Source organism: Cololabis saira, chromosome 10 (genome assembly GCF_033807715.1).
Source record: "Cololabis saira isolate AMF1-May2022 chromosome 10, fColSai1.1, whole genome shotgun sequence".
NCBI lineage: Eukaryota > Metazoa > Chordata > Actinopteri > Beloniformes > Belonidae > Cololabis > Cololabis saira.
In genome coordinates this window covers 36,752,495-36,770,356 of record NC_084596.1, presented here as the reverse complement: position 1 = coordinate 36,770,356, position 17,862 = coordinate 36,752,495, and the positions used below count along the sequence as shown (strand labels likewise).

At 38.3% G+C, this 17,862-nt stretch overlaps 2 protein-coding genes across 2 annotated transcripts; both read right to left on the bottom strand.

Annotated features, from left to right (window-relative positions):
* Window positions 1-1,324: 1,324 nt before the first annotated feature.
* On the bottom strand, window positions 1,325-10,562 carry elovl8a (ELOVL fatty acid elongase 8a). Its single transcript, XM_061731253.1, has 8 exons — window positions 10,445-10,562; window positions 6,832-6,889; window positions 6,516-6,703; window positions 5,873-5,953; window positions 5,685-5,741; window positions 4,462-4,576; window positions 4,043-4,170; window positions 1,325-1,722 (listed from the first exon to the last, which is right to left on the bottom strand). Exons 1-8 carry the CDS (start codon window positions 10,448-10,450, stop codon window positions 1,555-1,557), a joined length of 801 nt encoding a protein of 266 aa, XP_061587237.1. The 5' UTR covers window positions 10,451-10,562; the 3' UTR covers window positions 1,325-1,554.
* A 1,435-nt stretch (window positions 10,563-11,997) lies between these two features.
* Window positions 11,998-16,561, bottom strand: selenop2 (selenoprotein P2). Its single transcript, XM_061731252.1, has 5 exons — window positions 16,477-16,561; window positions 15,458-15,714; window positions 14,530-14,742; window positions 12,909-13,017; window positions 11,998-12,814 (listed from the first exon to the last, which is right to left on the bottom strand). The coding sequence occupies exons 2-5, from the start codon at window positions 15,682-15,684 to the stop codon at window positions 12,482-12,484; spliced, it is 882 nt and encodes a 293-aa protein (XP_061587236.1). The 5' UTR covers window positions 15,685-15,714; window positions 16,477-16,561; the 3' UTR covers window positions 11,998-12,481.
* Window positions 16,562-17,862: the final 1,301 nt, after the last annotated feature.

Below are 17,862 nucleotides of genomic sequence, written 5' to 3'. Positions count from 1 at the left end.
GAATGGTGTGGTGAGTTTCTGAGCTGGTCCTTGGATCATAAACTCATTCTTCTTGCTGTCCATAAGTTCCTCTTCAACCGTATATTTAACATCAGTTTCTCCGTCTTAGCAATTCCTGAAGCCCATTTGGATTTGAACCCCCGCTGAATAAATGAACAACCAAACTTTACCTGTATTTACTGTTTGTAAGAAAACTAGTATTATCCTCCAGAAGATAAAACATTTCCTTTTTGTGAATTCTGTATTAAAGTACAGCTTTAAAAAGATGATCTATGTCCCTCATTTTTAATTTTCTATTTCAACATTTTTCTCTAATAAAATTATTTTCTTTTCAGAAGTAGTATTCATTAGTTTTGATTTGTTTTTTTTTTCTTTAAAGTACAACTTAATTCTCCTACAATTACAGCTTAATTCATAAAACCTTTTCTCCTCTTAAAGTGTCCCTAAAACTCTGTCGAAGCTTATGATATGACAGTACATATGTGAATATTGCAGTGTAGTCCTACTTTCTCCAAAGATAAGCTGATATAATTATCGGAAGGAGGGGGGAAGAATCTTTTTTGACTGAGCTTGGCAGATTGAGCAAATTTGGATGTTTAGATAAAAGTGTGTGTTGTATAAATATGTATTTAAAGTTCATTAAAAAGCCTTTTAATTGGTTCCTCTCTCATATTTGTGTTTTCAGTAAGCTGTATCTGTGAGTGACCAGTAAGATGCTTGTGTTGGGTTTATATAAGATAACTTTGTTTTGGCCAAGTCCTCACCTAACCTTTGAAATGTTCATGTTTTCTTTTCTTTTCAATTTATTTTGCCAGCAGATATCTTTAGAATATCAATATCAGATGTTTCACATCATTTTGAAAAAAAAAAAAAAAAAAAAAAAGAAAAGAATGGACCTGTTAAGGTGCCATGAGTTGATGGATTATAGAAAGACTTGTCTGAGATTCTGTCTTTGATATTGTCGCTCCATAGTCATTTTTCATGTTCGGTGTCTGCCCCCTGTTGAGTCTGGAACGGAGTGAAGTCAAAACCAATATGCTGCCTCATGCCGGGGTCGGAATAATGGATGGACGGCTGGGGAATAGAGTACAAGGGAGGCAAATGGTGTTAATTTAATTTCTCTCCACAAGGGGGCACAAATGAAACCGCCCAACTGGCTTGTCCGGTTGTATTTCTACATAAAGACAGATGGGGCAAGTGGCAGGGAGGGGGTGTGTGGGGTGAGTGGGCGTCTTTGTTCAGTCAGAGAGATTAAATGATGGAAACGGGAGGCTGCAAAGTGCATATAAATGAAGCATGGGGACCAGTTCCGTTTTTATTGGGTTTAAATTTTAATGAAATTAATACATTAGGTCCATTTCTATATTTTGACATGTGTCATCTTTGCTTGGGTTTATAAAATGTAAGTATATCATAACTAGATATAGGGAAATAACAGTAATTGTTATCATATAGTAAACATAAAGTAATCAAAATAGAAACAAGGGAAAATGTTTCCCCGTGATCTTTGGTTCACCGGCTTACACCAACTCAGCTCTCTCTGGCAGGGCCAGTCTAGGTTTTCTTGGCTTTCCTGTTGAGGTAGCTGTGGTAGTAGAAGTTGCAGAAGAGCGCGATGAGGCTGAGCGAGTAGGCCAACACGACCGCGTTCATGGAGTCAGGGAAGTTGCAGTCAGAGATCAGGTTGTAGCTGGTGTGGATGGTGACGGTAAAAAACTGCAGCTGGTGAGAGAGGAGAGAGAAAAGAAAATGGTACATCCGATCCATCCGATTCCCCCAAAAGACCAGAGACTCAGAGAGACGATGCAGAAATACAAGCTGAGAAATCAAAATGTGTTGAGTAAAGGGAGGAAAACCGTGCAGAGAAAGCAACTCTTTATGTCATACAGTACTGTTGGCAAGGTGATGGGTATAAAAAGTATTAAATAACTATTAAATGGGTTAACAACTGATGAACTGGTCATGCGTTGATTGCAGAACTGAAGTGATTCTTTTATTGATGACACCTTAAAGGAGAGCTGAAGAAGAGACGGCAGTCTTTAAAGTTCAATACAATACAAATAAATGTGCTGTTGCTCTAAAACGGTCTAATCTTCAAGATGAACTCAAGTATCTCTGTGAAGCAAGTGTTAATGAAAGCTTGGCAATCAGCTCTTCTGCCCCAGAATGCGGGTCAGGGAGCGGAATGACCTTTATATGCTGCAGTTGTGAAGAAAAATAAAAACAGTGCAGAATGCCTTGTGTCATCATCCAAGCTATAAGTGGAAAACAGATGGCCGTGTGTTTGGTTGAGGAGCATCAGCGCTGCTAATCTGTTTAGTTACCAGTCAGTCTGGACAAAGACAAACCAGCCAAGAAGCTGCCGTGCTAATCTCATCAAAACCGAATATATGTGCAAGCCCAAGTCAGAACAAGTTGGTTTGATAGTGGTGGTTGAACATGGAAGAGTTTGAACTGCCAGCTGTGTCATGCTTTTGTTTTTATTTTCGTGTCAGTTAATATCAGTTAACCTCCTTAAACCGGTAGAGTTTTTTTCCCTTGTTGCTTTGGTGCCCCATTAAAAAATATGATGTAGAGTCTAGACGATAAACGTGTGATGTCTAAGGAAGTTTATTTATATATATATATATATATATATATATATATATATATATATATATATATATATATATATATATATATATATATATATATATATATATATATATATATATATATATATATATATATAGGACTGTCTCAGAAAATTAGAATATTTTGATAAAGTTCTTTATTTTCTGTAATGCAATTAAAAAGACAAAAATGTCATACATTCTGGATTCATTACAAATCAACTGAAATATTGCAAGCCTTTTATTATTTTAATATGGCTGATTATGGTTTACAGTTTAAGATTAAGATTCTCAGAATATTCTAATTTTTTGAGATAGGATATTTGAGTTTTCTTAAGCTGTAAGCCATGATCAGCAATATTAAAATAATAAAAGGCTTGCAATATTTTAGTTGATTTGTAATGAATCCAGAATGTATGACATTTTTGCATTACAGAAAATAAAGGACTTTATCACAATATTCTAATTTTCTGAGACAGTCCTGTATATATATCGTATTGTTTTGTTTTTATTCTGTAAGGTGACCTTGGGTGACATGAAAGGCGCCGTTAAATAAAATGAATTATTATTATTATTATTATATATATATCAATTTTTGCATCAAAGCAAGCATATGTCAAACAAAGTCCCACTTCTTCTCACATCATTGAAAAGGCATTCAGGTAATGGAGATAAATAGATATTATTTTGTATCAATGTTCATGCAAACACCCCAAGTTCAGCATCCCTGCCCGCTTCTTCCTCAGCCATTTACGCAACTTGTGCAGAGTGTGGTTTTGCAGTCTTGTGGAAGAATGCTGGCAACAGCACTGATACAACCTTGTACGGTCCGTCACAGAGGATGCTTTTGGACCTGCTGGTCTTGAGCATGCAGTGCCCAGTGCATGTCTCTGACAACATGGTTTTTATGATAGCTCAGGGTCATAGTGCTTTACAAGGTTGCCAAGAGGAATACATTGTCCTTGTGGTTAGGCCCGCATCCTTTACCTGGATGCACAGAAATTGTTAAAAAAAAATCGACACGTTTTACAAGTAAAAAATATTCAAATCCCTTCCAGTCTTTCTTTTAGGAACATTGTTTTCAATCATTTTCATGGTGGAGATCCTTCGCCCATCTTTTCCTCCTCATCGTCATTAATAGATGCAGCTTTTGTACCAAATGGTCATGACAGTCACCTGTTGAAATAACATTGTTGTTATTTTCACCTCAGAAACACTAAATCACCTCCACGTCTAATGTTTTGGAATGTGGCGCAGGCTTGAGATGCAGAGGGGGATGCATATTAACAAACGCACCATGAAAGACGTCCTAATGGTGCGAGGAGGAAAACCAGCACAGTAATCATCCTCCCACACACACTTCAGCATCTCTGTGCAGCAGCCCTGTCAGGAAATACATCTACAGCATATCTATAGAGGGACATACTGACCAGCTGTAGAGAGGTGAGGTATCGCTTCCACCACAGGTATTTGGTCATGCCTGGCCCCAGAGCTGCCATCCCGTAGTACAAATACATTATTATATGGACGAAGGAGTTGATCAGACCTATCAGGAACGCTGCAGAAACATAGGATGGGTGGCACATATCAGTGGTCGTCTTACACAATACTGTGACTATACTGCTTGGCTCAATGCGTCTTCTATAGGAGGACAAGATTTGCTCTTTAGATTTTATGAAACTAAAGTGCACACTCACACTAGGCAATCCGTACAGTTGCCAAGCACAATTGGCCCATAAAGAATTGATTATTTGGCGAGTGCGAGAGCGCTCTGTTCCGAGCTCAGTCACTCGTGTTTGAATCGGTCACGGTATGACTTGGCTGGTGCGGGTCAGTGGGTGGTACTCACACTGGCCTCCAGCCACATATTTGACTCCAGCCCACCAGTTGAAGATCATGGTGGCATGGTGGTACACATGCAGGAACGTCAGCTGGCCGTCCTTCTTCCTCAAGATGAAAAATATCTGCACACAATGAATTTTAACAACGTAAGAATGGTTCACAGTCAAAATTCAATCATTACTTTGCAAATAGAGATGACAAAGAAAAATATTTTTACTTTCTGAAATGTTTATGCCGAAGTAATTAGTAATTAGTAATGGTTCATATAATTTTAAATGTTGCAATTTGTTTATTTTCCTTTCAATAATTTGATCGTTGGAGGTTTTGGGCGGTTGGTACATATAGTTTAGCTACTATTTACCAGCGAAAGTAATAGTTTAAATCATGACTGGTCTGAATAAGCTCAGAAAAAAAATTATTTTTGTAAAAAAAGAAAAAAAAAAGGGATTTACAGGACTGTCTCAGAAAATTTGAATATTGTGATTTTCTGTAATGCAATTACAAAAACAGAAATGTCATACATTCTGGATTCATTACAAATCAACTGAAATATTGCAAGCCTTTTATTATTTTAATATTGCTGATCATGGCTTACACCTTAAGAAAACTCAAATATCCTATCTCAAAAAATTTGAATATTCTGGGAATATTAATCTTAAACTGTAAGCCATAATCAGCAATATTAAAATAATAAAAGGCTTGCAATATTTCAGTTGATTTGTAATGAATCCAGAATGTATGACATTTTTGTTTTTTTAATTGCATTACAGAAAATAAAGAACTCTATCACAATATTCTAATTTTCTGAGACAGTCCTGTAATTGTTCGAATGAGCAGTAAATGAGCACCCAAAATGAAAACATTCATGAGTGGTTCCTGATGTTAGATATTGGGCCTCCACCTCCAGCAGTTACCGCTGGCATCTGACAGATCTAATTGACAGATGGGACAACCTCAACACTTCCACTGCACTTTTACTCTCGAGACATGAGAACGCAAGGAGCATCAATCACACTGATATGTGTTGAAAGTGTCACTAATGTTGTAGGGGAACATATTCAGGGCTTTATTGAAACCTCTGTCGCTGTGGGTATTTAAGGTTTGAAAAAGAATAGCAGTGCTTCAAAACCAGGGGCTCCTACGCTGGAAAAGTACTAAAAAAAATAAAGAATTCAGTTCACTACTTTGAATATGAAATTGTGCATTTCTTTCCATTTCATTTGTACTTACGGTGTCACTTAGTTCAATGACTTTGGAGAAGTAGAACCACCAGCACACTTTGGCCATCTGCCCGACACAGCACGTGTCATGTCATCAAAAGTAAAAAAAAAAAAGTGTGTTGGAAATGACATTTCAGAACAATAAATGAATAAAAAAGCGAGAGAGAGAGAGAGAGAGAGAGATAGAGAGAGCTTTACCCTGATGGCCAGCGGGCTGTCACTGTAGTCAACAGGCTGGCACAACAAGCTGTACCCAGCCAACCAGGAAGAGGCCGTGAACTGAAATATAAAAGGTGCTGTCATTATTTCTGCCTTGGTTTATCAGACATTACAAAAGGACCTGTTGTAGACACTGTTTCCAACCAATTTCTGCATACACAAATTAAACGTATTTTTAAGAAAGCAAAAAAAACCTTGTTTCATGAATATTAGTAGACTATTTTATCTTAAAATTTTTTGACTACATTCATGGAATATGAGGCTTATAATTAGAGGGGCTGTTTTAGCAGTGTGTGCATCAGATGCTTCCCAGAAAGGCACTGGATGCACAAACACGTGGGATCATCTGAATTATTCCTTTGCATCTGTAAGTGATTTTTTTTTCTCCACTGGCAACAATAGAAATAATCTGTGATCACAGAAAATGCTGAAGCTGACTGCAAAATAGTTTCACAGTTTAATCAAATATGGATATTTGGAGCGTCCTCAAGGCTTTATTGTAATATCTGTTTGATTCTTTCTCTTGATGTTAAACCAGCATTCTGGAGATTCTTGAAATGCAAATATGTGAGACTGCTGTAAATAACGTATATATTCCCAGAGCACTGTGTGCGGTAGTTACCTCGCAGAACATGTAGGCAGACAGGCAAACCATGGCAAAGTTGTAAACAATCAGGACGGGCTTGAGATTGACTGGCTGTCTCTTCGCCATCAGCTTTGGCCCCACCCATATAATGATCAGGTAGCACAAGAATACACACATAATTGGCACAGGAGAGTAGACCAGCAGCCACTTGTCTGTCCTTTTGTCTGGACGAAGAATAAAAAAAAGGGAAGGGGGCGATGGCCAATGCACAAATGTTCATCTGTCGGGCATAAATAAAGATATAGTCCATACAGTATGATGCAATAAACATACAAATGAGCTTGAAGCGTACCTCCATTTTCCAGAGCACTTTGGTAGAATAATTGGATTTTCTGCCACATGGTGACAGCCTTGTCACACGAAGATGGAAACCCATGGGAAGAAAAAAACTATTGATAATTAGAACATGCAAAATTAATGAGGTATGAGTCCAGAATAATAATATTAATACTAATAATACAATAAAAAATTAAAATGTTCATAATAATAATAATAATAATCATCATCATCATCATAATCAGAATAATCAGAATAATCAGAATAATAATAATCAGAATAATAATAATCAGAATAATAATAATCCAAATCAGAATAATAATAATCAGAATAATAATAATAATAATAATAAAATGATATGAATGGTTGCAAATATTTTGTGTTGTGATGATTGGGGTGTTTTGGGGGTCTGAAGAAGGTATTTGAAGAAGGGATAAATGTTGCAGCCAAATTTACAGACCGTCATGATCCTAAAAAACCCTTTTAGCTTTAGTCTCATTTTATCACTCTTGTGCCAAAGATTTTTCAGTTCTGACCATCAATAGGAAAGCAATGAAACAGGAAACAACAGAAAACTAGGCTTAAAAGCATCCTTCCAGTTCTCTTTCTTCTTTTATTTTATTATATTTAGTTTTTTAGGGTGTAGGAGAGTATGTAAAGCAAAACCATTATCCTTTCCTACCCTGAGTATTTTTGATGAATACATCTAACCGTGTTTGTTGGTTTAATCAAACCCATTCCTGTGGTTGAATCTATCTGGTAACAAAAAGCAGAGGAAGACTTAACAAGTCCTCCTGACTGAGTCAAGAGTTGATGGAAAGATCTTAGACGAAGCTAAACCTTGCAGGAGGATTTATAGAACTGGTGTAAAAGCTTTGCCCTCTTATCTAAATGCCACCAAGTTAATGTGTCTTAATGCTGCCTCCCTGACTGAGCCTCACTTAATATCTCCAGTTAATTTTGTACTGAAGAGAGCAGAAAAAAGGGCAGTGTTTTACCACTTATGACTGGATGCTGGATGTTGTCTGCTACCCAAAGACGACACAACGGACCTAACGTCTTTTTCTGAAAAATTCAGATTAAAGTCTTTGATTTCCAGGCGGCACCACAAAGCAGAAAACCAAGGGACCTATATCTTTAATTCATGTTACTGGAAGATGGTGTATCTGAATGATCTGATGGAGTCAGCTGCTTGCTTCTATCTTTGGAAGTGTATTTAAAGAGACAGATGGAGTATGGACCATTGCTGGGCAGGGGCCAATCGATCCTCGGTAGGGGGGAGCTGAGGCAAACAATTCATATCTGCTAAATCCAACCAGGAGGAGAGTGTGGGGTTGGTGAAGTGGTACCCACAGGGGTGATGCTCTGACTGACCTGCCCAAGCTACTGCATTAAAAAAGACTGAATATACTAAGATAAGACATAAGTTGTATCTGGCAAGGATTCTTACAGCAGTGTGGATATTATTCTGGGGAATAATAGGGGGGCAGTGCTGCTACAGGAAGCGGATAGAGAGAGAAGACCAATAGTTTCCCAGACATAAATCCCGTTCACACAGCAGGATTATGATTTTTCAAGCAACTCTACAGCTGTACAAGATGTTTTTGTTACCCCCCATATGGATAAATATTGCAAAACTATCATTTTTGTGGAAATAGGAAGGAAATATAACAGAGACAAAACATTCAATTTCACACTTTAAAGTTGTTTTAAACTGTAGGAGACTAGGATTTTTGGTCCTGCCACTGATTAGACTCTGGTGGTTTGTGGAAAAGTTGTGCTTTGGAAGCAGTGATATTTGTTGATAATGAACTAATAACATTTAAGCAGCAGATGTTCACAAACTGTGCCCTCCTCAAAGGTCTTACTAAGAACGGCCCTCTGCAAATTTCATTAAGCCACCTGGTGATGATCTGGATTATAACTCGAGGATTAGGCTCACTAATCCAAATGCATCTCTTGATGATAGATAATAACTAATAATCCTCATGATGAACGGATGCCCGGGTGGAGGAGAGGGGGATGAATGTCTAAATTTGACTCACATGTAACAGTGCTGCCATCTAGTGTCTGCGGTTTAATTTAAATGAACCTTTCTGTTCCCCTGATTCATATTTCCCTGTGGATCAACAAGAACTGAGCTGCTCATTGGTCATCTGTTTTTGTTGGAATGATAGCGCCCTCTTGTGGATATATTATTTTACATCTTGATTGAAGATCTTATAAGAGAGGACAGGTGCTGTGAACATTACTGAGGCACTCCACAACAGCAATCTAGATGTACTAGTTCATGCTTTCTTCTTTTTCTGCTTATGCTTTAAAATCTGTAAACATGTATGAGTTTGCAGCTGTAACCAGTACTCAAGTTGTAAAAAAAATCAGGGGGGATGGTGGATTTTATCATATGGGGACAGATAATTTGTGCTGATTACAAATAATATAATATATTACAAATTATAGCAGTGACCAAAACACCTGCAGAAATACTGCAGGAATGACATAGCAGCAGTTAAATGCAGCCTTCTGTAAGCTTTAAATATCCACTGGGCTTACATCAAATACATCAAAACACAACAATAAAAAACACTTTTCTGAACTTATCAATATGCCTCTGTCCTTCACAGGATAAGTAACATGGATCACTGCAAAAACTCAAAATCTTAACAAGAATATTTGTTTTATTTCTAGTTAAAATGTCTCATTTTAGTAAAAACATCTCATTACACTTAAAACAAGACTCATCACTGGAAAAAACAACAATTTTCACCTGTTTCAAGTAGATTTTCACTTAAAATAAATAGAAAAATCTGCCAGTGGTACAAGATTTTTTTGCTTGTAATGAGAAGATAAATCTTGTCCAACTGGCAGATTTTTCTACTTATTTCAAGTGAAAATTTACTTGAAACAGGTGAAAATGGTCAAATAAGTTATTTTTCTGGTGATGACTGTAAATGTTGAAATAGCAGTAAAACCACATTCATTGATGAAATGACATAAGGGATGGAAAGGGGGGATGATTTTGGCCGTTTTTATTTCAGGGGGGATGCCATCCCCCCTCATTCCCCCTCAACTCGAGTACTGGCTGTAACTAAAAACACAACAATGTATAGATCAGATCCTCTCACTCCGCTGATCTCCACTGATGTCAACTTTACCTCCAGATCAATCCATGGAGACTAATATCACACAACTGTTTTTAATTGCCACTGCTCACGATACGTGAACGCACCATTTACTATACCGCCTGGAGCAACACGCTGTCAGGACAAAGTAGTTAAGCCTCACCTGAAGCGTACAAGGATTTACAGAGGAAAATCCTTAGCAGAGCCAGGCTGCTGTAACCTCCTGCAGTCATACATAGGATTTCTAAAGAAAATGCTCTCTTTTTTACTCACAGTAGTGACTCAAATCATTCAGTTATGGACTAATATCATGTCCATAGCGTCCCCAGCCATCCACTCAGTGTCAACTAGGAGACACTCCGGCTCAAGTTACCCCGTACGTCTACAGCTTATGCGTGGATGGGTGGATGGGATTAGTGTAAATTGTCATTACAGCCATTAAATGTATCAATCTGCAATACCTGCAACATCTTGTTATGATATCACTAATAATAAATGTTACTTTACCGTCATTCTGATGGCGTATTGTTGTGTTTTTTCTCCTCAGCTCTCTGCTCAGTCAGAGCGTGCTGCATGTCAGCCAGGTTAAGCAGCTATGAGGTAATCGACCTGCTTCTCCTCTGTACATGTGCGTGTGTGCCTGGGTTGACATGCAGCTTGACGGCTAAATACCACCAAAAAGTATTGAATAAGAACTCTGCTGATGGGAAGTGAATGGCAAATGATGTAGACACTTGAACTGTTTTTTTGGGTGAAATGTATTATTCTTGAAGTAAATCCGGTTTTTGTTAAAGGCAGGGTAAGTGATTTCTGCATGACTTTATGTCTGTTGTGAAGGAAGGGGAGCTGATGCGGGAGGAAATGCAGAGCGTGTAAATGTGTAATTCAGATAATTAATGAGCATTATAGTATGACCTGATGAGAAGTGGCAGAGCGTAGATGTGCTGCACCCGAGATTCACTGCTCATGCGTGAGATCATGCTAGTGAAAACATCACTCAAAGGACTAACATAAATGTTGTTGTTTTTTTAATAGTTTGATAGGTTTGTAGTTTAAAAGCATTTTTCCCTAATAAAGGAAGAACAATTCAAGGAACTTTGATGGGAAAAAGAAGAGGTTGTAGGTGTCATCCAGTAACACTGGGAAACCCTAAAGGAAATTGTATTTATTTATATTAGAGTAGAAGTAGTTTATTCCAGATATTCAACAAAGGAGGAAGCAGGACACAATTTGTTTTTTTTTTTAGACCTACTGTAAATCATTAATGACATTGATTTCCAAATTTCTGCTACCCAAATCCCTGTAAAATTATTTTTTTGTTGTGTGTGTGTATATATACACACAGTATATATATATATATATATATATATATATATATATATATATATATATATATATATATATATATATATATATATATATATATATATATATATTTATATATTTTTTTTTTTTTTAGTGTTTTTTAGAGTTAAAAGAAAAGCAGTTCTTAACAAAAATTTGCCAACAAATCTGTTCAGAACCTTATAACACTTCCACGTCAAAAATTAATTGTTCAAACGTGTCCAAACGTGCGTTGTATGCAACATTACATGATTACATGATTAAATTAAAGGAACTGGGTTTATATGAAACAAAACCTGCTCTCCACCAGGTCAAGTACACAGATGTAGGTTACCATGGTAACAGACTCCAAGTACAAGTTACGTCAGCTTCTGAAATGGGCCTGAGTTAACGAGCTTTATCACATTCAAGGTGCTTCACTGTCTAAAACAGAAAACCGCGAGTTTCGCTCATCTCAAGTTTAGCAGAATTTGCGCAAAAAGTGCTTTCTGAAGAAAAAAAACGATGTACTTACTAAGTGGGTTATTTCAACCTACTCATGAGATGGGTAGCGGGCGAGGAGGAGTGAGGAGATATTCACTGAATGTGACTGAAAGTGTTCAAGGCTACAGAGTAAATGGAGAATTATTCGGCTCTGAATGACATTGAAACTATAAAAATAACACTACGAATAAACCCTTTATGTAAACCACATCATATTCAAATATCTCAATGCATTAGTGAATGAATCCATTTATTTCTTGTTAAACTCTTCAGAGGATTGCTCTGATTCACAGTGAACTGAGCTGAGAGCAGAATCCGCTTCAGACGGTGACCTAACTGAAATCTCCCTAGCGGCACCCCACACACCACCGCCGCCTCTGTGCCGGTGACCAGAACCCCTGCTTCCTCACACCTCTCCCCACACGTCTGCTCACGGCCTCCTGCAGGCAGGTTTTGCACCGTGAACGTCATTAACGGGGGAGGACGAGGAGACGTGGATACCTGGTCCAGACAGAGGAGGGCGACGGGGGAAATGCCAACAGAGAAGCTTCAACCTGATAACTGGCTGAAACAGATTCAGCTGCTCAGCGAGCTCCATACGTCAAGAATGAAAGAAGTTCAAACATGGCATCAAAATAAAAGCCTAAGTACACACATTCTGAAAAGCTGAAGATAAAAGAAGCAAGATGAGGCACTTTTAAATGAGCTGCACTTTATCTAAGCACCACCGTGATTGTGGTGGCTGCCGTGCTGATGGTGACCGTGATGGTGACCGTGATGGTGACCGTGATGGTGCTGATGCTGATGATGATGATGTGCTGCTCCGCTATGAGGCTGGGACTGATTGTGAGGCTGGATGTCTTGATCCTGGTGGCCGTGATGAGGGTGGTGATGGTGATGATCATGACGATGGTGATGATGAAGACTGTGGTTCCCCATCGAGAGAGTGTCTTCCTCTTCCAGGTCATCAACGGTTGTTCCGTTGAGGTTAAACTGAGCGGTGTCATTCTTCACCGTGATGTTAACGCGTCTTGATAAAGAAAAATCAGACTGGAAAAGACGAGCATAAGAAAATAATGTATTACTCAAATGTGTGTGCATTTACTCTCAACGGCTTTCATGTGTTTTTAACGCGAGTACTCACTGAACAATTGCAGATATCTTTATGATAAGTTGCTCTGATTGCAGCCTCTACATAAGGATAATGCAGGTAACTGTACGGCAGCACGATGTGGAAGGTGAGGAGGCCACATCTAAAGGAAGAAGGGAAATAAAGAATAAGTACCGTATTTTCCGCACTATAAGGCGCACCTAAAAGCCTTTAATTTTCTCAAAAACCACCAGTGCGCCTTATAATGCAGTGCGCCTTATATATGATCATTACGGTAATGTATGTTACTGTAGTCAGGGGGATTGTGGGTAATATAGTTGGTGTCGCCGAAGTAACGGCACTAAAAACGTCAGGAATCGCCACAGACGTTCAAGACAACAGCAGCGACGCTGACTTCCATAATGGCGACTTTGACGAGACAGAGAAAAACTGGTTTTTATTTTGTTAATAAAGTTTGACATACGGTACTTTTTTCTTCTTGTTTTTTTTTTTTGCATTTGCTGTGGGATTTTGTAGCATTTCCTGTAGCGCAGCTCCATCAGGTAGATACGTAACTCAACCCCAGCCAATATAGTACGGTATTTTACCATATATTTAGTGCGCCTTATAATACGGTGCGCCTTATAGTGCGGAAAATACAGTATATAAACTGGAATCTCTGAAGTAATAGTGAATATCACTATTCATTTTTTTTCCATCTAAATGCCATTGCTTAAAAATTCATTCATTCCATGATGTATAATAACCGTTAAAGTTGCACTCTTAGTAAGAAAGGTGCTGAAGCTCTCCACAGAAATAAGCATGTTTAGCCCAGTATGTGTATACACATACCATAACAGTAGAAAGTGTATAATCCATCATTTGCATTACATTTTAATTTAATTTTCTGTCGTCATCTACAAATGAGTTTTGCAACTCATTTTTCAACGAGCGTTGCAAAAGTCTGAGTGCAGACTTTTCCCTTTTTTTGCTGAAGACATGCTTGTGTATCTACAGCTGCGTTGTGGCCGTATACTGAAAAATATACTGAAACGAAATGAAAAATGATACTGAAACGAACAAAATACATTATGCACTTGCAGTTTCCAGACTGCATTGTTTTCATCTAAATATAACTGACATGTTTTTGTGGTTTATAGCTCGGGAAATGATTACCGGTATGTGAAAATAAAAGGTGGAGCTCTGTCTTCCTTTTTGTTGTGCAAGTTCTCACATCAGAACTATAATCTCTGGCATTTTGCAATAAAAACATCTTCATGTTCCTGCTTTGAACCCTGGCTTCTTTGTGTGGCGTTTGCAAAGTCATCCTGATGTAGTTCGAGTTTTCACTTGACGGTAAAGTTAACACCATTTGATCTGTGGCTTTATATAATGTTATCTGATGAAGAACATAAAAGATCAGCTAAAGTTCAACTAGTATTTGAGACCAAAACATTTTTCTACCGGGCTGTGAATACGTGGAGAAACTAATGAATGTTTGAAGTTGGCCCTTGATGGTCATATTGCATATTTTGGGACTGGGATGATGGTGCTGATGGAGTAGGAAGCCAGACGTAGTCCCTTAGGCAGGATTTTTTACATGTTTGATGATATGTAGGTACGACTCACAGTAAGTTTTGGTTCCACCAACCCTGAACTAGCAGGCCGACCTTACCTATCGTAGATCAGGAAGTCATCTTTGTCTCCATCCAGGGTCTCCCACACATCATTTTGAAAAGGACTCTGCTGATAGACGGGGACTCCAGGGGGCGCTCTTCTCTTCAGCTCCGAGTACATGACCCTGGAGTGAAGCTCCAGCTCATTAACTATCATGATGGACACATCCGTCAGGTTGCTGCGGTTCAGTTTGGAACGCAGGCTTCCGATCCTATGAATGGAGGGACGGATGAAGAGACAAATCCAGACAAGTCAAGGAAACACAGAGCAGTGTTGGTGTTAGGGCTGGGCGATATATCGAGATTTTAATATATATCGATATATTTTCAAACGCAATATGGTACGAGACAATATCGTTAATATCGATATAGCTTTTTTTTATTTTCAATTTTTTTTTTATGATTTTGATATAGCTTTTTTTGTGACAAATTGACTTGAATGTTTTATTTGAAGTTTGCACAAATGTTTGGTTATTTGCACAACTGTCAACCTCAGTGGAAAAGTCTGCCTGTTACTGTCTACATTGTATTAATTGCACAATGTATTTTAATTGAATTGTTATGCAGAAAAGGGATATTTGTTTTACTTTATTCAAGAAGCATTTTTATTCTATATATGCAGGCAGTTTATTTTTATTTCATTTGTTTTATACATTTTGATATTGTGCAGACCTCTGTTAATAAAGGAACCTGTGTGACATTTGGCACGAGGCTTTGTATTAAAACTGACTGTTTTTTTAAGGGTTTGCCTCAGAAAAAAATGAAGCTAACAGAGATGCTATGCTATAATGCTTTGGGGGAAACCCCAATTATGGCACAGAAAAAATATCGATATATATCGAGTATCGCCATTCAGCTAGAAAATATTGAGATATGACTTTTGGTCCATATCGCCCAGCCCTAGTTGGTTCTTCTACGTTTGCTTACTTGGTTGCCTGAATGAGGCAGAACCGTCAGCTGGCCTTCAGAAGAGCCACCACCACCACATTTCCCAGAACCTCCTGCATCGGCGCCCGCCCCTTTATGTCCCACTCGGGGGCGGGTTTGCAGATCTTGGAGGTGTCATGGTCCCCCTCTACAGACAGGGTGACGTTTGAGGCCCGCAGCAGACCCGGCAGGGCCGTACACAGCCACAGCGTCAGCAGAGAGCGCATGGTGACTCCGTCTGACTGGACCCAATCTTCCTGAAGGACAAGATGTGTGGAAAAGGGACGTTTAGCATGCCGTCTTTTCACTGTCAACAGATCACATTTACATTTTGTTATTTTAGTTATGCACCATATGCCAATCTGAATGCCAAACCTCTGTGGTATAAAAAAAAGTCTTTGTAATGTATCTGTTTGGGATCATAATGAGATGAATTCATTTTGTATTGTCAGCACTCTCCCAACCTTGAAACAAACGGCCAGTCAGTTTGATCCCAGGATAATTAAGAGTAAACCCTCATTGTCTCTCTCATCACAAGTGGAGATAATCAGCAAAAGAAAAAAAGAGCTGATTGGGTACGCAGCAAATAGAAAGAGGAATGTTGGGGGCAAACGGACAGACGGGCTGGCAGAGGCCCACGGAGCCTGACGGACAAAGAGGAGCAGGGAAGGAGATGCTTACATACAAAAACTGCACTGTCTGCACTAAAAAAAGCTCTGGATACATGTTATTTTCAGAAAACTGGACCTTTTTTGACAGCCTGTTTAACATTATCTTGTTTTAAAACTGTATTTAAAAACACAGAGGACACAACAATTCAAATTCCTCTTAAAACTGCATTAACAAAAATATCATTTATATTTGTTGCAATAGTTGTCTCAGTTCATATAAGGGGAAAAAATATAATCATAGATTACTTTGAAAACCAAATATACACACAAACTAGACAACTGGTTGATGGAACAAATAAAAAACTGATATAAATAGAAAGAAATGTCATGACAAAGAGCAACTCTTACCTCTGTCCTCCCTCTGTACTGTGACCTGCACTGAAACACAGCAAAGTCCTGTTGTTTTTAAAGCCTCCGATGTTGTATAAGCACTTCCCCCAAATTAAACAGTTAGAGAAAAGAGAGGGAGGCAGACACACATACAGAGAGAGAGAGGGAGAGAGATTCTTGGCATCAAATGCCTTCAGTTTGAGGAACAGATTCGGGATGATTTTCTAGATTTTAGTGGCTACAGACCAGAGCTGGCAAGTAACAAAGTACAAATACTTCGTTACCTTACTTAAGTAGAAATTTTGGTTATCTATACTTCACTGGAGTAATTATTTTTCAGACGACTTTTTACTTTTACTCCTTACATTTTCACGCAATTATCTGTACTTTTTACTCCTTACATTTTAAAAACAGCCTCGTTACTCTATTTCATTTCGGCCTTTAAAAAAATCCACTATCCAGTTAAATTGCTCCATCTGGATAGAGTGAATTTGGTTGTGGTTGTGGGATAGATGTTCTTGTGCAACTAAACTTGGATGTACATTCCAACATCATATCTTCTGCTCTCTGAAACACATGTTAATGCTCAATAGTACACATATATGGTTCTTTAATATATTTGCATTACACTAAGATACATTCATTTTCAATGGCTTTTGTCCTTAATGGCTTTTTCCCCCTTACATTACTTTTACTTTTATACTTTAAGTAGTTTTGAAACCAGTACTTTTATACTTTTACTTGAGTAAAAAACTGATACTTCAACTTCTACAGGAGTATTTTTAAACTCTAGTATCTATACTTCTACCTGAGTAATGAATGTGAATACTTTTGACACCTCTGTTACAGACTAAAAGCAGAGCTACCAGGCTGAAAGGAGAAGGGACTGCAGAGTTTTTTTTAACAGCAGTTACTGTGGAGGAACGTCTGGCCACTCAAGATACTGAACTGATCCTTGCAGAGACCATCCGCGACATCCGCTGCTATCTGTTGTTCGTGGTGGTTTCTGAAGATTTCAACCACTTGCAACACTTCCAATGTTCTTTTCTTTGTGGTCCAGAGGATCACAAAAAAAAGAAAAGAGAAAGTTCCTACTATAAAAGACAGGAAAGTAAATATGAAGCGTGTTGATCCTAAAACTGAGTCACATCAGTGGTCAACGTCCACCAACGTGAAAACAGCAGCTGTACTTTTCTTTCAGCTTGAACTTTAACATCATCTACGCCCTCCGGGTCAACTGGAGTGAAAGGCCAGCCACAGAACAAATACCTTCACAGACATGACAGTGGTCTGCTCAAAGTCCAGCCGGGGCCAATCAAACATCACGTGATGGTACTCAGTTACTACAGAGCTATCAGAGTAGTCTTGCGGTAAAGTTTTTGTCATAAGCTGCACATTACATCT

Bases quoted from the DNA above. Each gene is read 5' to 3' on its own strand.
- elovl8a (XM_061731253.1), bottom strand. The intron at 6,704-6,831 runs GTACGCTTCAAG...TTCTTCGTCCAG, and splicing joins AAGTGCTCTGGAAAATGGAG to ACAAAAGGACAGACAAGTGG. The intron at 4,171-4,461 runs GTGAGTACCACC...ATGTTTCTGCAG, and splicing joins ATATGTGGCTGGAGGCCAGT to CGTTCCTGATAGGTCTGATC.